At 46.8% G+C, this 22,239-nt stretch overlaps 1 protein-coding gene across 2 annotated transcripts in view; it reads right to left on the reverse strand.

Moving 5' to 3' along the window:
- SKAP1 (src kinase associated phosphoprotein 1) overlaps positions 1-22,239 on the reverse strand; it is a 114,230-nt gene that overhangs the window by 83,669 nt on the left and 8,322 nt on the right. For both annotated transcript variants that reach the window (XM_042886939.1, XM_042886938.1), the window contains exons 3-4: positions 15,686-15,711; positions 3,949-4,065 (exon numbers count right to left, since the gene is read on the reverse strand). In XM_042886939.1, the coding sequence (XP_042742873.1) occupies positions 3,949-4,065; positions 15,686-15,711 (143 nt within the window). The remainder of the gene's footprint in view (positions 1-3,948; positions 4,066-15,685; positions 15,712-22,239) is intronic.

Consider the following 22,239-nt stretch of genomic DNA (forward strand, 5'->3'; position numbering starts at 1 on the left):
ACCTGTTTTATTTGCTCGTTTCTTTCCGGACAGCCGTTTATTTCAAGGTCAAGGTTCAAACGAAAAACAAAAAAATAAAGAAAAAAGAAAAAACCAACATCGCGACAAACCGACCGACCGACCGCACGTCCAACCCTCGCCCGGACTGCACTTCCCCTCCGCGCCACCAGGGGGCGCTGCGGAACTCCGCCAGCCGACAGCGAGCGCCCTGCAGGCGGGGTGGGCGGCGGACCCCGAGGTTCGGATCGCTGTCCCCACAGCCCCCAACAGAAACACGTAGGAAAGACGGGGGGGAATTAAAAGCAGAAGGCGTAGCTGCATGCGCACGGATTGTCTGGAAGCCGGGGAGCACGCACGGTTCAGAGCATTGAATGCTTCGGAGAGAACGGTTCGGTGCTGCTGAGTCGCATCAAAGGAAGATGTGACACCCGAAGGCAAACGCTTGGTGCGTGCAGGGGATGCGTGGAGGCCAGCAGGGACAAGGCAGCAACTTCAAGAGAGCTTTGCAGCCTCATCCCCTGCATTTCCAGGCTGGCTTGTCAAGCCCTTCTTGCAGAGAGCAGAAAACTCGCTGCAGGATTTTCCCTACCCACTCACATGTAACAGAAGGCCAAGCAGGAGCGAATAGTGCCTTTCCAGGATGCAAACAGGTTTAAGAAGTAAATCAAAGATGCATCACCTCTTCACAGTTTCTCACCCCCTCCCCCTCCCCCCCCCCCCCCAAACATTCAGTATCACAGTTCCATTTTATCTTGGCCCCCTCTTCCCCAAGCCACTGGGGCGCAGTGATGGACCATCTCACCTACTGCCCTCCACAGCTGTTAAGACAGAAGCTATTTTTTAAGCAGGTCTTTATGAAGCAAAGGGCGTCTTTGCCAAAGGATTTGATTTTCAAGCGCTCAGAACTTCGACCTTTTAAAAACACGCACAGAACTGGTTGAGCTGTTTGTCTGCCCACAGACACGATGGAAAAAATCTTGCAAGCCAGAACCGAGATTTCTTACCACGGAAACCATGCCTAACAGAACCCGTAAAGCACACTCCTGTCACTGTGAGTTATGCTCCCTTCCTAACACGCACCTCTGTTATGCCAATATATGGTTGCTCCTCTCCTGGTGACACCAGCAGCACAGGGGCTGCAGCGGCCACAACCCCCAGCTCCATGTGATGCTCTGACATGGGGGCGAGTCATTTCGCTGCTGCCTCAGTGTCCCTGCAGTAAAGCATCACTGGCTTTGTTGTGATGGGAGCAGCGCTGCTAAAGAGCCGAGGGGAAGAAAAAAAAGAAAAGAAAAAAAGAGAACAAACAAACAAAACCGATAAAGCAATATCTAAAAGTGCTAAATGTTAAAGCTGCAGCCTTCTCCAGCCCCTGAGGAAGCGATACCTTACGCTCAGGAAAACTAAATCACAGAGCACTGGCAGACTGAGCAATCTATCCATTTAAAAGAAAATATTTTCTGAAAAGTCCGCCGTGGTCTGAGCAGAGTACATTACGTGGGAAGTGTCTCATCAGAAATACTTCTCATTATGGCAGTACTTTGTGCTTCTGCTTTGAGCTTCGCAGCCTCCCAGCACTGTACAAACATTAGCTTCTTAATCACTCATTAGGGACAATCCTACAGAGCAGGGCCATGCCTCATTGAGTAAAGTCATCCCCAACTCGCACAGTCCCTCTTGCTCCCTCCAGAGACAGCTTGAAAGGATCTCTGATTCCCAACACGAGTTCAGAGCAAGGAAGGAGAAGTCTGTGCAGAATGAAAGTGAACAGCGGTGGCTTTGCTGCCCCCAAACTCCCCTGTTTTTTGCAGCAAAGAGCATCAGCCCAGTCAGAGGGCTCTGTTTCCTCTGAAGCCTTGAATTAATAACACTGGGGAGTTCATACAATAGCTTGGGTTGGAATGGACCATAAAAGATCACCCAGAATTTAGCTTTTCTTTTCCTTCAGCCTTACTGTTCCAGACTGCCAACAGTCTGAATCCAATCAGCCAAAACTGTCCAACTTTCATCTAGAATGAACACACACAAGGCCCATAATTCGCTGACATTCAGTGCTTTTATCAACTCCCAGGAGCCAACACCTCATTTCAATGTAACTGCACTCAAAGCCAGTTTCTTCCCCCCTTTCTTTTTGTTGCATGCGATTTTTCTCTCTCTTATCCACCTCCTCCTGGCCATTCACCCCCACTTGGGCGGCCTTCCATCGAGCCTGGCATCTCATCTGCGTCTGAAGATCTCCAGGGGTGCCAAGTGTTTGCATACCTCACAAGTGTTATGTCAAACTCTGCCCCTTCGGGCTGCCAAAAACCACCGCTCCAAGTTAGCAAAGCAAATACCTTCTCAGACAAGCTTAATAAACATGCCAGGAAGAAAGCCTAGACTTCGTGAAGACATTGCTCACCTGATGAGGCTGAGCTCCTCAGCACCCTTTCATGCCCCAATTAGCCCCAACGTTCATTATCCCTATCTCACGCTCTCCCTCGGCACGCTGCATCATTTCTGATGCCTTCAAGGAGCTGAACCCAAATTCCACACCTCTCTTCCCAACTATCAGACCAACCCTGTCTCTAATCGGTCTCGATGAAGCCATTTTTAATAGCATGAATCAATACTTGTGACAGATAAGCCTGGTGCTTTGTACAGCACAAGGAAACTAAATTTGGTGCCCATCAGCTCTTATGGCCTCATCCCAAATAAATCCTCATTGCTCTGTGCTCTTGATTGATGACTACCAATTCACTAATGAGAGTGGGAGTGAATGTGAAAGAATGAATGGGAGCAGGAAGAGGTGGAGAAGAATAGGGAAAGAAGCAGAGAAAATGAAAGGGAAAAAGGATGAGGAGTGGGGAAAAAGAGAGCATTGGGGAAAGTGCACGGGAAGTGAAAGAGGAGGAGGAAACAAGATCTGTAGGAAGGAGGAGATTGAGAACCTGAGACCAAAGCAATCAAGCCTTCACTGGGGCCCACAGATAACCCCAGAGAAGACAGAACTGTCTCCACTCTGTAGGCTCCAATTTCAATAGCAGAGCACAAATCCATCAGCCCTAAAGCATTGCTCGCAAGCAGAGGAGAACATCACAGCAACTCTTTGCTCAGGAAACCTCTGTCTGGCACTCAATGCTCTGGAATATTCCCTTGGTCTCAGTGTGCCAGCTCACCTCCCCTGCTCAGTTGGGAGAGCTTCTATGCTATTGGGAAGACAGAGCTCCAAACTCCCAACCACTAGAAGGACCCAAAAAAGGCTTTTCAAACAGAGATGATTTAAATGTCTCTATTTGAGATGATTATTTCTGTTATATCTCAAACATCTCTGTTATATCTCAAATAGAGAAGAGATGGATTCAGTATTTTTAGTAGGAATGTAATGAAATTAAAACAAAATCTTTCAGATGACCTCTATCAAGGTGTTTGATCTATGAGCTGTATATAGAGTGCATATAGGTCTAGTATCAGATGTGGAGTTTGGTGGCCCTGCATGCAGCAGGGGGGTTGGAGCTTGATGATCCTAGAGGTCCCTTCCAACCCAAGCCATTCTATGATTCTATGAAATGAGCCTAATTTTCATAAGATGGAAGGAAAGAAGCTATGGGAAGACAACGTGACCCCTCTGAAGCATAAAGGATGAGCACCCAAGAAGAAAAGCACCCAGAAGTTGTGTTTTAATTTTGGAAAACACCACCACTTGTCAAATTTCTGCTCTTTCCCATCACTGTTGCCCATACAAAACACAGAAGAACCAATTCCAATTTGCTCCAGGATGATCACAGAATGCCCTGAGCTTCAGCAGTGCTGCATTCAATTGAGGATTGCTGTAACGTTTTCTCAGCATTGATAAAACAGGCATCAGGCAATAAAAACCAACACCTCCAGTGTTATCAGATGGATGAGATACGAGTCACACCATTTCCACCTTCTTCACATGACTTTTAAGGGCTAGCAGTGACTTACCATCATCCTGCAGGTCCAATGGCAGGGAGACTTCAGATGTCACGGAAGGGGCCAAACTCCAGCTCTGATTTTCATCAGAACTGTCCTGCCCAAAGCCAGCATCGTGCTGATTCTCTCCTGGAAAGAGAGCAGAGCTTCATTTTAGTGAAGATACTGCCAAATCCGAATCGTATTTCCTACACTGAGAAGGGTTTCTTCCCATTTCCAACCTTCCACTGAGGTCCTCGACCAACCCCAAACTCACTTTGGTGGGTAATAAGGCTGGATGAAGCGTTCAGGGCCAAGGCAGCTTATTTGTGCTGCAATAGAATCCACGTTGTGTATGTACAGAGTTGGAGGGCACACAAGGATGAGGTTGGAAAGCTAAGCTTCTGGCAGCCTGGCCCCAAGGCCTGTGCCATTCAATGCTCTTGCACTCAGCATCCACCTGTAAAAAGGAGATCATGGAATCCTATCACCCCTTTCACTACAATGAGGAATCCTGTATTGTTACCAACGCTGGGTTTCATGCAGAAAGCACTCAGTTACAACAGGAAAAGATGTTAACATGAAACTTTAATGTAAGTGGAGCACATGTAGGCTGCATGGAGGACAAAAGACTGCTGAGCTCAAACAAAGCAAAAAAAGCCATCTTTCAACTTTTTTTGCCTTTTTTTTTTCCTGAATACACACAGCCCAGACTGCTGATAACAGAGGTAAAGACAGCTGGCTCCTCATTCAGCACACAGCAAACAGCACCAAAGGTGAGTTTTCAGCTGATGTTAATTGCTTTCAAACAGGAAGAAAAAAAATCTAAGTTCCAAACAAGGTTTATCTTAGCAAACACAGAAACTGTGCCCTACAGTTTGAATCAAGCACTGATGAAAAGGTAATGAAGGGCTGGAACAGGAGGGTGTCCTCCTCCCTCCACCAAGAAATGCACTGAGGAAGCAGCACTCTTTCCAGCTCTGTGCTTATTTGCTTCCAGCAGCCATCCCAGCACGCAGTCTGATTAAGGAAAAATATATATATATATTCAGAAAATAGGGAGGTTTAGGTTGGATATTAGGAGGAAGTTCTTCATACAGAGGGTGGTGAGGCACTGGCACAGGTTGCCCAAGGAGGCTGTGGATGCCCCATCCCTGCAGGCATTCAAGGTCAGGCTGGATGTGGCTCTGGGCAGCCTGGGCTGCTGGTTGGTGACCTGCACACAGCAGGGGGTTGGAACCAGATGAGCATTGTGGTCCTTTTCAACCCAGGCCATTCTAGGATTCTATGAAAATAACTTTTGGAAAGTGCATCATTCAGTATCTGCATCTCACCTCTTGTCACACCAAGAAGAAAAAGCTGCAGGTCCCCAACCCCAAAGGGCAGGCTGCAATTCCTGCTGCATGGACACACACAAGTGGGAGCTGTACTGCAGAGATCTTCCATTCTTGCACTACACACATGCATTCTAATGAGCAGCCTTCCCACCTGCCATGCTGCAGTGTTGTAGGCCTGATTATTAGCAGCACTGCAATAATAGCAGCACTGCAAAACAGCTCCTGCAAACCCACTCAGCCTTAATCCCTTAAAACAACCAAGCAAACTGCACTGTAGTGCTCCAGGCTTTTCAAGCCAACACTGAGGTAACAGGTGTTCCCCTATAACGAGATACAGGTGCAGCATTATTGTGATAACGAGCAAACTGTTTATGGTTTCTGAGTAGCAGGAGGCAGCACAGCACCGTGCAGCCACTCTGGGGAGGAGCAGCTCATGCATCAAAGCGTGGCTGCAGCGCATTGCTTGGAACAAGGACCTGGGCAGCAAAGTTACTTGCAAGAATAAGTCACTGCCTTGAACGTCAGGAGTAGCTGTTGCATGCATAAACCCAGTGCAAGAGTCAAGCCACAGGTCTCTGTTAAGGCAGAACGTTTCCCAGATGTGAAATAACATAGAGGAGGGCTTGTCACCACTGATAGGATGTGCTCTTCCTTGCAGCAGGCTCACTTCCTGCATACAGGAGCGCACACCAGGCTCTCACACATTGCAGTAACCCACTCAAGAATGCAGAGGCTGCAGAATGTACATACAAGGCAGTGCCAAGCCCAGCAGGGCTCCAAACCATGAGCTACTGCAACACAAAGGCATTCTGTTTGCTTTAGCATTAGGAATATTTTTAAACTGCTTTAGAGCTGCAACACCAAAGATCAACAAATGCTCTGCACGCAGCCACTCGGTGCGAGTTACAAAGGAAGGGAACAAGGATTTGTTTTACAAACTTTCGTGCTTTCATCTCCTTTTCCATTAAGTTTATGGAGCAGCAACAGCTAGTTGAGTCCAAGCAGAAAAAATAACCCACAACTTGTCAGGGGCCAAGCTATTGTTTTGAACAGAGGGAAAAAAAAGAAAAAACTCATTAGCTTTTAATGAAAACACGGGGAATAAAAACCAAATAGCACAGAACTCCAGCAAATAATTACCCTGCACCTGACGCAGAGCTGCTCTATCTTCCCACTCAGATCCTCAGCAAAACCCCCCCAACTCATCGTGCTTTGGAGCATGAACAACTGCAAGACTGACTCTGAGGGGGAAGAGCGAGAGGTTCCTTGGGCTTACACCTCATCCTGGGGTCCCCTGGCACTGCTTGGCTACCCCTGAGTGTGTTCAGTGCCTTTTCTTGCTTTGTGATTGTCATGGAACATAGGAACATAGAAAAGATGGGGAAGGGAGAAAAGGGGAAGGGAGGAAAGCCATCATTCAGCTGCCTGATGTTTTCTGTGGAAACAGCTTCTTGCACAGCAGCAGAAAGAGAGGCTTGAAGGCACTGTGTGTAATTAACACAGATGTTTTTCGTGTGCCTCTACTGGGCAAACTGCAGAGGGACAAATCGTGTCCCCAGGGTTGGGATGCCAGGCCCATGCATCCGTGCTGGTGGGCACTGAGCAGGGCCTGCTTGGAGCTCAGCAGGTTGTCTGCTGGAAGGTCAAGCAAAGATATTAGCAAGAAGGGAACGCAAAGAACTCGATTAGGAAGCAGCACAAGTGCTGCTGGCTGCAAGGAAGGGCCATCTGAGCTGCACTTTGTGCTTGTGGTGCTGGAAATGAGTCCTGCAGCTCTAGCAGAGCAGGGCTGGGAGCTGGCAGAAAGCTCTTAGGAGGAAGTTTTTCCCCCAGAAGGTGGTGAGGCACTGGAACAGGTTGCCCAAGGAGGCTGTGGATGCCCCATCCCTGGTGCCATTCAAGGCCAGGCTGGATGTGGTTCTGGGCAGCCTGGGCTGCTGGTTGGCGACCCTGCACATAGCAGGGGGTTGGAACTAAATGATCACTGTGGTCCTTTTCAACCCAGGGCATTCTGTGATTCTTTAAGCTGTACTTCGTCCTTCATATATATTCAAAAAGTGAATTAAAGCATCACAACAGACAGAAAGAAAAGGGACTTAAATAGGTGAAAGGGCTGCTTTGTAGAAAGGGGAGCATCTCCAGTAGCTTGTTAAGGGAACTGCAATTAAGCTCACTTGGCATGCACTGGAGGCCTTTAGGTACCCAGGGTTTCATTAAGCATCTTTTTAGAGCCCAAGAAAAATCAATACCCAGCGGGTTCCATTTACACTTTATGATAAGGAATTTCACACCAAAGCGGAAGTAAAAATCCCCAACTCCACTTAATATTCAAGGAAACGAAGTTCCTGCTTTAAAGTAATGACTCTTCAGCATCACACTACAAAATAAAGGCCTCTGATCCAACTCCCGTCTGCCTCCATGCTCGGCGCTGTTAATATCTCTACATTTTCAGGGACTAATTTAGCAGGAACACATTTCCCAAAGCAGAGCTGTAAAAGTATTATCAATACTATGGTTTAATATCCCTGACTACAATCAGCGCTGAAATTACAGAGAATCACATGGAAACACATCAGCAGAGAGGCACCCACACAGTAAGCACAGCTCACACGCAAATATATTACAGTTTAGCTTTTGCAGTGTAGTTAAAGCTCCGTCAACGTTGCTATTATAAATTACGTACCTTTTAAAACACATTTATGCGCTGGGAAATGTATGAGGTTTCTTTTTTTTGAATGCCTTAAAGGCTTCATCAGCTCCTAAGCACCCATATGGATTTGTGTGATTTGTCCCTGTGATTAATACACCAACAGCTGAGGGTTTTGGTGCACGCAGAGTTTCTGCACTCAGATCCTAAGTTCCTTTTAGCTGCATACATCTGAGTGTGCACACGTGGCCTTCCTCCCCTCCCCAACCATACCAACAACAGCAGCGCTCTTCACAGCCACAAAAAAGAATCCTTATCTATAGATCTTGAAGTGTTTATCCCACTTAATAAATGTTTTCTTTGGGGGCGGGGGGGGGAACTACATGCAGAAAATAACTCCTCTTTGTTTATGCTGCATTCTGTGAGCAGGACAGGTTTACTTCATTGCAGTAAGGTCAAAAGCAAAGTGTGGGACCTCCTCTCAATCAGCAGGAGCCCATTTACCCTTGTTTTCCAAACGAAAGACCCGTTTGGGTCAACAGGTGACGCGCGAATCCAACCCAAAGACTCATTTCGCACACTCGAGATCCTCTTTTTACTAATTGCACGCAGTAAAACAAATTAATGGCCCACTAACACTGCCGCTTATGGGCAAAACCGACGAGGAAGTCGAAGCGCTCTCGCACGGCTTCCTCCCTGCAGCGGCGCGGGCGGCTCGGCCTGCAGTAACGCGACGCGGCCAGCAGGGGGGGCTGCAGCGCGCAGCATCGCGCCGGGCCGCCGCTCCGCAGCGCGTGGTGAGCAGAGCCGGCCGAGAGAGCGGGGCCGTGCAGCTGTGGGGTCCTTAAAGGGAGAGAAACGGGCAGGTTTGCAGCTGGGGAGCAAAACCTGTTCCTATCAAAGCCCTACGAACGGCCTGAGCCTTCTATTGTGCCGAAAACTGTGTAAGTTTTGTCGGCTCTGAGAGAATAAGCCTGAAGAGGGCTGGAAAGCTCAGAGATCATTGAGTTAAACTGTTTTCTCTCCTTGTTGTGCAGTAGAGAAGCTTCAAGATGATACGAGAGAGAAAATAACCTGGACATGATTGATCCACATGCAAATACTCAAATCAAAGCTCTCCCACCACTGATTATGGATTTACTTCTAATAACAACAACAAAAACACCTATTCTCATACCAAAAACACCACCCTGCACGTGATGTTCAAGAAGCCAGCAGCTTGCAAACCTTGCCTAGAAGAACACTTCAGCAGGGCTGCCCTGTGAGAGCACAAAGCTCTTGCTTGCAAAACTAAGCCTGTGATAAACTCAGAGGCCCACATAACTCCCCAAACCCAGGGAGACACAAAAGCTGCTGAGCTCACACTGCAGCTTTGCCATTACTCCTCATTTTCTGTATCCCAGCCAGCCTCTCATGTCACTCTTCAGCTGAGCTCCCTGGTTTTCTCTTCCCCTCCTTTTCTCAGTGTGCATTTGCTCTCTTCCTCCCCCTCTGACTTCCTCCCTCCAGCTCCTCTCTTGCAGCCCTTGGCACCCTTTCAGTACAGGCTCTGTATATTCCGCCTCTTAAGTGGGCAGCAGCTACACAGAACAGCTGCTGACAGGGGAAGCACAGCACATCTCAGCCTGGTTAGGAACAAGCCTGAAACTCGGAGCAGCAGCAGATTCCCACGGGATGTAAACAAGTAAACAAGATTTATCCTTTCTTTTATGACCTGGTAACATAGGTGAAATACAAAGCCCATCCAACGCCAGCAAAACCTGCTAAAAGCTACGTACAACTTCTGGCCACTAATAAATTAGTGCTGGTGAGGCTGCTTGAAGAGGCAAAGCCTTCATTTAAAGAATACAAGGGACACTGAGGAACAGGGAGATCACAAATCTGCACTTTGGTTCATCTCCTGAGTTAGCAGCTCTGCTAAGGACGCAGCAAAACAGCAGCTGAGAAGCTGGGCCCTGTATTTGTGCACTGCAGTCACTCACAAGGCAGTTCTACAAACGCAGCTTGGTAGCTAAAAAGGTGTCTGCATCAATGGTAGCGGAGAGGAGTAGCTCTGAGCAGTGCTTGTGGCAGCTTCAGGAGGCTCAGCCTACGTTTGTAGCCAAAAGCTTTCTGAGCAAACAGGGAAGAAGTGGAATAAACCCACAAGGGAGCTGGAGGTTAGCAAACATATTCCAATGACAAGACACAAGGAGGCTGTCTTGCCCGTATCTGCAGCAATTTTCGCTGTTGAGAAAAAATAAGAACAGAGAGTGCAAAGATGAGAGCTGGGAGCACACAGCAGGGCGATGGGCATTCCAGGGAGTGGAGGAGATGCTCATTAGGCATTTGGGATAGGGCAGAGGGTGATTTTGCAGTTGTGCTTCAGGAGGGAGTCTTAGTAAAGGGCAGAATTACTGCTCTACAAGGCAAAGCAGCACTGAAGTCACAGTGGGGAAGGGAAAGTGCCTGAAAACTCTGGATTTGGACAGGCTGAAGGGTCGGTAGGGGGAACTCAGAGCTGTGCTCCAGCCCCAGACCCAGCAATCAAAGGCTCAGGAAGCAATGGGCACCAATCTTCCCAGCACAGCTCAGAAGCATTCCTCATCCTAAAGGCTCCCATCCATCTCAAACCTGAGAACCTGCATCCTTTACCCTTGGTTTTGTAGAGCAAAAGGGTACCTTTTGCTAGGAGAAGGCACCTGAAATACAAGGAGTATTTTATTAACCAGAGTGAGAGCAATAGAAGTTACTAACTTCCCAGGGCTCCCCAAACCACCATCTGTACATGCAGCATCTTCACTGCCATTTCTATCCCTTCCTCTTTAAGGTGCATTGCTTTGTTCTTTGGAGCCCAGGATGCCCTGAAGTCCTCCATGGAGGGCAGCACAGGGCAGTGATGTGAGCTCTGTCCTAAGGTCTAAGGCTGCTTTCAGAACTCTATGGGCATTGGCTTCTCGTTTCACGGAACAGAGCTTTCTAAGAAGTGCACAGGAATCCAAACCCAGAAACTTTCCTGAAGTCTGCAGAAAGCCTCAAACCAATGGACTGGCTTTAAAAAAAAGCATGGATGTTGCCTTCATTCACCCAATTCTCAAGGCCTGCAAGTTTTGAATTTGAACGCTGAATAACCCAAACAAACCACTGGTGGCTGCAACCTGGCTTCCCAACCCTATTATAAATTCCACAAGTTCTTCATTTGGCAGCTGAGTGAAGCTAATAAACCTTTCTGTTCAATCAGGTGATGTGTTTGTTTTGGGCTTGGCATCCGTTTTGAACGCGTGACACACAAAGCAGATGTACCAAAGTTACACATCTCTTGGTTTATCTGCCCACAGACATCAATAGGAGCACCCACATGCCTCCACAGAGCCCAGGTTTGCTCCTGGAATCGTTGCTCACCTCCAAAATCTGTGCATAAGGTAACAGCATCGTTTATAAGCCCGTATAAAAGCAACACTATGCAGCTGCTCAGTCTGTACAACTATGAAATGAGAGATCTGGATGCTAGAAGCACTTTCTTCATAGACTATCTTGCCCATATAATGCACACAGAGAGGAGAACTGCACTCTTGGAGCTGCAGGAAGCAAAGCTCAGTGCTAACAAAGGGAGCTGTCAGAAGTGTTGATGTTAAAGCTTTTCTTTTTTAACTTAAAGAACATGTGCCTTTGTGTATATTCTATTTTCCATTAATTAACTCTGTCCCACACACCACCCAAACACATCCTGGACTTCAGAAGGCATTCTAACCCACGTTTTGTGTTTTCTTTTTGTCTCTCCATGTTATGACATCTCGAGGATTGGAGCTGGCACTCGTGTTTATAAAGCAGGGGGATTCCACGCATGGCGACAGGATGGATATTTTAACAATATGGTACAAATATTGTCAATTTGCTATTTTTTCCCTTGCCTTTTCCAACACATCATCAATCTAGAGCGGGTTTCTGTGCGTGAACCCTGCTTACCACTGAGCCGGAGCCTCTTGGCATGGATGCAAAGAGGCTTTTTTATAAATAAAACTTAAGAAAATCACCATGCACTCCATTAATTCAGGAACACTCCGCCTCAGCTTCAAAGGGGATCTTTACTGTAAAGATGGTGTTTTTGCTGCTTTAATGATTTGCTACTTGTACTTGTCATAACTACATGAACCAAGTATGCAATAGCAGGGAGCAGCGGTTCCGCCTCCCCTCCGGTTTGATTCAATAGATTTGAGGTTGCATAGAGGAAAGCTACTTCATAAATCTGATACTTAAGGCCATTGTACAATGCCAGTTAATGAAAGGAAGCTGCCTGCGTGCCTCAGCTATGCGGATCTCATGCACTGCTATGGCAGCCAGCACCTTTAACAGCTAGCCACCACGAAACGCTGAGCCAAAGCAAGCAAGGCCAGAGGTAAAATAATACATGCTCCATCTAAATACTATATACCAGAAGAGAAGGGGCCTAAGGCTTTCCACAGTTCCTTAAGCCTTTGGCAAAACATGAAGGCTCCTGATTTTTAAGGTGTGTTTTATCCCAGCACATCCCTTATCCCCACGCTCCATGCCGTACATTTCTATGGATTCCTCCATCAGGGAGGAGAGGCTTTGAAGCTGAAGGTCTCAGAGGTGGGAGAATCAGGAGAGCTGGACCCAATTCCTGGATGTAGATATACTCTAATGCCTTGGGAACACGTTTGGAGCCTCAGCTTTCTTCAGCTTAAGAAACGGGAGCAACAATACCTGTTCTCTGTTTTGAACATTTGTGAATACTTCAGTGATCATTTACATTCAGAAATGATCCCTGCAGAAGCTCAGATGTTTTAAAACCACTTGGAATGAATGCATTTTTGATTGAAAAAGTGACAGTGTTACCATAAACGCAATGGAAGCAAGTTCTTTCTCAGTCCTGGGGAGGCAGAGCCACATTTCCTCCATCTCCAGCAGCCTGAGCCTTCATACAGAGCATCAGAGGAGCTTTTGCTCCTAAAGATCTCCAAATGCTGCACAGACACCCATGATTTCAACTAATTCACCTGTACCACTGGCTATATTATATTCTCCCTTTGTGTTCATCAAACAGTGGATACTTTCAGTTTTACTAACAGAGCAGCTGAAGCACAACAGCAGCAATTCAATGCCGAGCTCCATTCCAGCAAAGCCAAACTTCAGCCCCACTGCAGAGCTCTCTTATTTAGACACAAACCCATCTTCCCTTTCCTAACCCTTCTCTCTGCAGTGCTCCCCACCTCTCCCCAGTGAACCATCTCCTCTTGCCTGCAGTTTCCCCCTCCCTCCGTGAATCCCAATGCATTGCAGTACCCCAGAATGGCCTGGTGCTGCTCCCTCACACCGCTCCTTTCCTGCTCAAAGCTGATGCAGAACGTTTCCCCTGCACTCCATTCTGAGTTGAGAAGCACAGAAAGCAACCTGAGTGAGGTGTAGAGCAGATCCAGGCCCCGGCTGGGATTTTCTTGGCCAACTTCCCTTGGTTCTCATTCCACAAAGAGAAGGTTGCTGCAAGACAGCAGGGCTGTGCACGCACAAAATACATAAGGGGCACAAAACGCTTCACAAACGCAGTCAACCCTCCTCCAAAAGGAAACGAGTCACTCTTGTGCTCTGTTCAAAAAGCACCAAAGGAACCAGGCACCAATATCCTGCACTTCCACACTGCAGCCAACAGCATCCCTGGATGCACTGCACTCTGTTCAGCTCTACCCTTCTGAAACTGGACTGCTCTACCCAACCCATCCTCAACACTGCTGCTTTTTCTGCTTGCTGGGAGATATCAGGTGTGATTCTATTAATTTTGGCCAATACCAGAACCCAGCAGGTGGGAAAGCTGCAACAGTTTTGGTCTTAAGAGAAGCATCTAGTAAGAGCATCCCAAACCTTCTAAGCATCAGTCCTTCCTTCGTTCCCCCTCCACCCCCAGTCAACCTGTTATTTAATTTGCAGCTAGGCAGAAAACTCATGCAATCCTCTTACCCATACATCCCACATGAGATCGTTGTCATCTGTTTGGCCTTTTAAAAGAAGGCAGAACCCCACACTCATTCTCCAGTTCTTTCCCACCCAGCACACACCAAGTCCCATCACCACCTCTCCTTCTCCCACAGCATCATTCCCTGGAGCCAAGCTTACGTCCCAGCCCACGTTCTGCTGAATTTTTAGTTCATTTCCTCAGGATAGCCTTGGATCTCCAAAATGGCAGTGAGATGAGTTCAGTTTGCTACGCACCTCAAGACCCAACTGCTCATGAGTAACTCCATGCAGCTCTCCATGAGCTGCACGCTTCATTTACAAACCAACTCTGCACTTCTACCAACCAATCTATCTAACATTTAGATTTCCATCTCCATAAAAGAACGTGATATTTCAAACAGAACAAAAGCACATCCCTCCTCCACCCTCTGAATTGTATGAACTTTCAAAATTGAAAGAAAAAAAAAAAAAAAACACAACTAATTTTGAGCCCTTTTATGTGTTCTAATCCTTTCTCACTTTTTTTTTTTTTAATTTTGAGCACAGCTGTCTGTTGTACTTTCTCAAATGATGCCAGATGCTGGGTTCATCAACCGAACGCACGAAAACAATGGTTTGAAAGCAATTAGAAGCACCGAGGCTGCACTGAGGCTCATATTAAAATGTGATAACACTGTTCTAAGGGGAATTGCAGCGCTGCTGCATTTCTGACATTTCTGTGCTGCCAGACAGGCAGGATGTGCTGGAAGTGGGCCCTGATCAAGGAGGTAACGTAGTGGAATTTATTCCTGGAGTAAATGAAGGATTAGCCGATTCAGAATGCTCACGGGGGTTTTTTTAATTACAGCCCCAGCTCCCTCCTCATTTGAGCACTGGCAGATCCTTGTTTGTGCTCACCTACGGCAGTCATTGCTTGCAGTAAGCCCCCAAAACCACACGCCTTTGCCACAGCCTGGTTGTACCCCACTGTCCCAAATCGGACATCAGAGCTCAGCTGCACCGATCCCATCTGAAGTCAAAGGAGCTCCAGGTCAGCCCTGAGGAAATGCAAAGCCATCAGCTGCCCTGGATGTGCAGAAGTCCTCACTGACACTGCTGGCCACTTGCAGGCACCCTGCAAAGCCTAAATCATCACCCACATTACTGCAGAAATGGAGATCAAAGTGGTGAGCAGGTTCTCCCAGCTTGTTAACAGACATAACGAGGGAGGGATGGTCGTGGTCCTGAGGAATTTACAGCCTGGCTGTTTGTCTGCACCTGGAGGTTGACTCACCATCAAGTTCAGGTTAACAGAGGTGCAATAAGATTGGAAGCAGCAGGCTGAAGGATACCCTGAAGTGTTTGCCTCCAACTCAATGGCCACAGGAATATGCTGTCCTTCCTGAACCTCAAGTCTCTTCTGGAGACAGGAGATGAGCAGGAACATTTCCTGGGCTTGTCCAAGGTATTTAATGTCAGCCCCACGTATTTCTGTGTTATTCCATAGAATATTTGTACCATCCCATAGAGTGGTTTGGTTGGAAGCGACCATAACCCCACACCACAGCCAACCTTCCACTGGATCCATCACTCAAAGCTCTATCCATTTACTGACTCTTGAGAAGAAAAACTGACTTCTACACAAGATAAAACACCAACTCTGGCTCCTGCCGTAGCCCTTATCACAGCCTTGCACCTCTCCATCCCTAAGAGCTGCCCCTCACACAGCTCCAAACGTTCATTTTAAGCTCTTCTCCTTGCCAACTCTGCAAAGAAACCAGCACACAACCAGCCCTCCCCTGCTCCCCAACCCCTTAACATTGAGAATCCCCCCTCCTTCCCACCAGCTTGTACTCACCTCGGGGCAGAAACTCCAAGTGGTACCTACAAGACAAAAATACATAAATACATGAAAGAGGCAAGCATAAGCATATATGATTTTTTTTGCAATGACTTCTTTTTTCCAGCCTGATGAAAAAGTGACAGATGGGAGAATAATACCAGACACACTGCCAGGAATCTAGTTGATGTTCTCAATGTATTTTGTGCAAGAAATATGTAGGGGAAACAAGTCCTACTGATGCTAGCTGGCCCCAGGACACCCTCTGCTACCTAAGGAACCAATTTTGCTAACCAGATCCCCTCCTTTCCAAGAGCTTCAAAGGCTCTCAACCTCCTCCTCCTATTGCAGCTCTCTTTCTCAAAGCAATCAGGTTTATGTGGCCATTCCCTTCACAGCCTCGAGTGCAAAGAGCTGCTTGCAGGGATGCAATCTGTCCTGCAGCTCTTCTAAGAGCAGGTCACATCAAGAACTCGACAACACACTTGAACACACTGAGATGCCCTGATCAGCCTTTGCATCTCCGAATCTTCCAGTTTCTTTCTTATTTTCCTCCCCCTCCTCCCATCCCAGCTCTCTGCTCTTTGGCCATCTCCATCTAGCAGAGGTACCGTCCTCATTTAGGAGCATGGAAAGATCACTGATCCAAAAATTGCAAAAACCTCCTTGCAGAGCCATGAACATGAAACCTCATGGGATGCACATCACCAATCCACGCTTCCTAATTCTCCTGCAAGAGTATCTAAAAGCCTAGAATGATGTGCAGCAGCATCTCTTGCCCAGCAAGGAGCTCACACACAGCATTTCTAGTTTCAGGAGGCTGGACACACACATCCCCCATAGGGATGGCCACAGAAATTCACCATGATTTCTCTCTCACAACACTTCTGAGAATGCCTTTGGCTGTAGCATGAACCATTTTAATATGGAAACAGCATAGACACAGTTTGGAAACAGATCAAGGAGTTGGGAGAAGCCACAGAGTGACCCATTCACAGGCAAAATGCATAACAAAGGGTTGGTCTATAGGCATCAGTGGCAAGAATCCAGTCTGTAAAAATCCAATCAATTTGTTTACTCATTAAAAGCTTTCATGAAGAAAATGATTTAATACAAACATTCAAGCTACTGACACAGATTAATTAGAAAACAACAACAGAATTCTGATTAAGGGCATAATATTTATTTGTCTCGTTTTCTTTGGACAAAAAGGAAAAGAAAACACGTGCAGCCAAGGGATTTTTCTGGGAGAACGGGCTCCTATGGTGATAAATTACAGCTAAATACATTGGAAGGAGCCACACCAGTGGCCAGAAAGGGCTGCAGATCCTTGGGTGCTCCTGGCAGCAGTCCCCTATTAACACCAACTCTTTCCTATGCACCCTATGGCAGCTGTACCTCCCTCTTTCCATCCCAGAACGTGCCTGAGGTCAAAGGAACAAGTCAGAGCAGCTCCATGCCTTTATTTCCCTGCTCTTCAACATGCAGAGCCCTGAAGTCCTCATCCTTCCTCCGCACCCAAACCCCATCCATCCCCAAACCCAGCAGCCACCAATGCTGGAATACTCTCATCTCCTGAGCAGACACTGATCCCAAGACAAGGACAGAGAAATCACTTCTTGTTTGGTGAACTTTTGTCTCCTGTGCTTGAGAGACTGTCCTAATCTCCCCTGAACATGTTTTAGTGATAACATTTACTGCACTAGGACCAAAATGATTTTCTGTCACTTCTCATTCCAGTTCAATAAAAGTATAAGAGCTTTGTTTCTAACCTCTGTCATTTCTAATACAGTAAAATGGTTTAAAAAAATGTAAAATTGAGTTCCATTTCCTACCGGACCAGCAAGCCCACGTTAGTTTCACTCTGATCAAATCAAAGGGGGGGACAAAAAATACCAAAAAGATGCATTGCTTTTGGTTATTTATTTTACCGAGGCATAAGGAAACAGTCAAAATTCTTATCTCATCAGATCAGGATGAGTCTTTCATCTCCTGCTTTGATCATTTTCACTCTGGAAGGGCTTAAGCAGAGAATGAAAGAGTTCTAAGATTCAATTGGGAGTGGGAGAAGATGTTCTTATGGAAGATGAAAGCGAGGATTGAATTCCTTCACCTGCCACACCAAGACTTGCAGCCTGCATGGCACCCTCTGAGGATGGCACAGCATTTCCAGTTTGTTCACTGAAGTTGCTTAAATGCAGACATTCTTTTCCCTGAAATCCTTTGTGTATATTTAAGGTTGCATTGGGGGTTAGGATGAGCTTTGGTGTGTGTTCTTCCCACTCCCTTTCTCCCAGGTAGCAACGAATCCATCCAACAGCTACAAGAGGAATCCCCTCAGAAGGGCAGCACTCAAAGCATAGGAAATAGCCCAGAAAATACAAAAGTCTGGGCTATCTCAGACCTTAAAGCAGAGGGAAGGAACGCCTCCTGCCATATGATTAACTACCTTCAGCAAAACCAACTCGAAGGAATCCATGGAGAATTTTGATGCCATGTGTAGAGCAGGGAGCCAGCCCAAAGATATCCAATTTCCATCACAAAGCCAAGAGAATGAGCGCTGTGCTGCCAGGCCTTTAACAAAAGCCATCCTATAAGCATTTCCCCCACATAGTTTGCAGTGAACCACCCACCTCTCTCACCTCATCAGAGCATATTTTGGGGCCAGACAGGAAGAAGCCACAGATTGGTTCCATTGGAAACACGAAACGCTCCTCGTGATCGTACAGCCTTTGAGGTTACGTGCTCACCAAGCAAACATGAGCAAGTGTCACTTGTCTGCAAGGGTTTATGTGCTTTGCTCCTGAAAAACGTGCACATCCCAGCCCAAGTTCATCAGTCTCAGAGCAGCTGCCTGCAATGGGCCCCAATCGAACTTGCAACTCAACTGTATGAACAGATCTCAAAGGGTCACGAGGAAAAGAAAGTGGTTTTGTCACATTACAGAGGGAAACTGAGTCACAGCCTTTCCCAGAATGCTTCCTTCCCAATGAGAACCCACTGCGATTTCTGCCTCCAGCCTGAACTAACATTCCCCAGCTCTGGGGCCAAAAGGAGCAGCACCTTCTGCTGCCTCCCACAGAAGGCTTCACCTTCAGGAGAACAGCATGTGCTGCTCTGAGCTCTTGCACTCAGAAGCCATTGCCAGGAAACAGTGATGCTGCTGGGACTGACTGATCTGGGACTGCTCCCTGCAGGAGCCAAAATCCAGCCAGGAAAGTCACCAATTCCATCAGTGGCACAGAAATACAATTAAGACAAAATGACACCCAGCCTTCATCCCACAGGGTGAGCTGGCCAGCCAACGTGCACCTCTTTGCCACATCCCAGTGCTGATGGATTCAAAGCAGATCCATTTGAGGCTGGAAGCAAAATGGCTTTCTGAGATCTTACGGTCTGTATTACGCCAGGGGTCAAACTTGATGGATATAATGGTCTCTTTGCAGCTTTAGCATCTATAGAGCCTAAACCCCACTTTCCTCTCAGACTCCATTTCAGCAGGAACCATGCAATGAAGTCAGGTTTCAATCAAATTTCCGGCGTTTTCTTGTCCAATTAAGAACACTAATATCACCACAGCTGTTATATTAGATATACCAAGACAGCCTAATTTGTTTGGTGCACAATACTCGCTGCTTTTTAAATGTTTGCAAGAAAAAAAAATGAAAAAAAAAAAATCAATGCTGTACGAGATTTCAAGCACAGGAAAAAGAGAAAGGAAGGTTGAGGAGCTCACCATTAGCAGAGCCTGCTACAAACCAGTTCAAATGCATTTCCTAGCTAAATGCTACAGAAGCAGCGGCAGATAGGCAGAGACTCTGGTTACACAATTTCAATCATTTACAGTCCTCAGGTTTCAGATTAACAACGCATTCACCAGGAAATGGATGGTGAAATAAGGGGTAATTTTATCAGCTGGAATGGAAATGATGGGAATTACTGAAAGGAGCCAAAGCCAAACGGCACCAAACTGCATTACTGGCAGAGTGAGGGGCTGCATCCAGCCCAGGTATAAAAGCAGGTAGAATGTGATAACAGCTGAATTGAATTTGTTCCCCCGAATGCAAAGAATTCCTTCCTCATCTTTCTCCAAAGGAAGGAGGGGGGAAAAAAAAAAATCTCCTACTGAGATTACAGAATAAATTCAGACCATCTTAACTAAAACTCCGCCAGGCCTTCATAAGAAGTCAGTATTCCATTGGAGTGTTGGTAACAGGAGGAATGCCTCTCTGCTCAGCCCTGGTATTAATGTGCTGAGCTCAATTATCTGCCCATAAGGTCACATCCTTAAGTTCTTTTCATCTTGGTATTGCACATAATTCAGCATAATGAGCTACAGACAGTGAATTTACGCTAATGAAGCAAAAATTACCCCCAAATCATGTTTTCTTGAATTTAAACCTCCAAATTTCTAGAACAGAGTCGAAATTGAAGCAGTAGATGGCAGTTAATACACCCAAGATTACTACAACAGGCCAAGTTTTGGATGCACTTCCATTTGTGAACCATTTACGGCCCCATAGCAGCAGCTGATGTCTAATGCAATACTGCAGCATCAAGCTCAAGCTGAGGATCCAAGTGAAGCAGCAACAGTTCAGCTGTGCTTGTAAACCAGTAAAACCAGCAGCTCAGTGATGCAACAGCACACACAAGTCACACACTGCCATGGCTTGCTGAGATTTGCAGCACAACCCCAGGATCCCCACACAGGATCAGCCCACGTTGGATTTATCCTTACGCTTCTACTTGTGACCATGCAAATTGCAGGTAGAGCTGCAGGGCTTACTCTGGATTTCCCAGTGGGTGTATATGAGAAACAGCACGAAGCCCTTTTCATCTCTGCTTTGGTATAGGACAGGTCTGCCTTGCAGGAGCCAGGAGTTGGACTCAATGATCCTTATGGGTCCCTCCCAACTTAGGAGTCTCCTTTTAGCACCACTACAAGGAAAAAAAATACTAAGAATTCATATCTATCAGTGCAAACTTGCCTTCCAGGAGGGAGTTTAAACAACTGCCTGCCTCTACAGAGATGGAGGTACTATTTATCTCTGTATTTGTAAGTAAATCCCATTCTCCCCATCTCACCCCCTGCCATCCTAACTGCTCTAAAAGTGTCTAAATGCTGAGGTGAGGTCATTTAACAGCAAGATGACACCTTTTTTGCTTGCTGCTCTTGCCAAAGGACAAGAACAGATCTGTGTTCCTGAGCAGAGCCATGTATCAGATTCATTCCAGGTGTTGGACATCTGCTGCTCGCTCTGCAGCTGCCTCTGCTAAGACATAAGAAACAGCAGCAATCTTCCCAAGGAACAGCTTGAAACAAACCCTCAGTGCCAACCGACCTTAAACAGAAGCAACTGACAAGCTCTGGGGTTTCTGGAAGATGAGTACAACTTCACCCTGGCACGGCATCCTCCCCCTGCCCTCCCTCAATCCAGAGCTGCTTTTTTAGCATCACACTTTGCTTTTCCATGCAGCACCAGAGCAGCATCCTCAGCCTTTGGTCGAGGCACTGATGCTGCTGTTATTGTCCTGTTGGGGACCACACCTCCAGCTGCACTCTACGACTTGTCTGATGGATGCAGTTGGAGAAAGCAACAAAAGTAGAAGAGATCATTAACATAAGAAAGAAAATGGGAAAAAAAAATGATGCATATATTGCCAGGCTTTGCATCCGAGATCAGAAAATGGAATAGGGTCCAAGTTTGCAAAGAGAGGGGGAAACCAAAGGAAAACACCACTTTTTTTGTTCTTTTGGTTTGGTTGTTGTTTTTTTTTTTTTTTCCCCCAACACAACAGCATGTTTTAAATAACCAAATGGTTTCTGAAAGTAAAACAGCACGGGGACTCATAACTCAGCTGCATGGTGACAGCTTTCCCACAAGCACCGCAGCAGCGCCTCCAACACAGCAGAAATACCATTGAGTGCCTCAAAAAACATACATAACCTGCAAATACAATCCAGCCCCTACCTACCGCACTTCTCCTGGCGAGAGGGGAACAATATATCCTCCCAGGTAGCGCGTGGAGACAGAGCCCCAGCACTTGTTCCTATTACAGCCATCAGGGCCCTCCTGATGGGGGACTGTTAGGAGGCCATGGGGAGAGCTGCCATACAAAGACCTGAAGTTAAAGGAACGCTTATGAAAGAAGCTCGGGATAATCAGCTGAGATGAAGCTCTTCCCTTTCAGAGACTGCACGTCTCTCCCTGGTAGTTCAGCAGTTTACTTATGTCTGTGATGAACCCAAACAATGAAACCCTACACTGCGTTACGCAGCGCTTCCTGAGCACGACTGCTGCTGATTTCCTGAGCAGCAGCCACGAAGCCACAGGAAGCCCCAAAGGGACAGACCTGTGCTCCCCACCAGGAGCAGGGCTCGCTCAGAGCCTTTCAGATAAAAAGAGAGTCATCATTACAGTCATCTCCCACCACAAATCATTGCCTTAATGGCTCAGGGCAGAAGAAGAGCGTTTGTATGCTGCTCTTCTCACCATTTCCAAATGCCACCGAGCAATAAAACACAAGGAGGAAATCAGCAGTGCCCTGTGCTCTTTGCTACGGGTCTCACT

The sequence above is a fragment of the Lagopus leucura genome, unplaced genomic scaffold, assembly GCF_019238085.1.
Source record: "Lagopus leucura isolate 7727_CA_CO unplaced genomic scaffold, USGS_WTPT01 Super-Scaffold_100066, whole genome shotgun sequence".
Classification (NCBI taxonomy): Eukaryota; Metazoa; Chordata; class Aves; order Galliformes; family Phasianidae; genus Lagopus; species Lagopus leucura.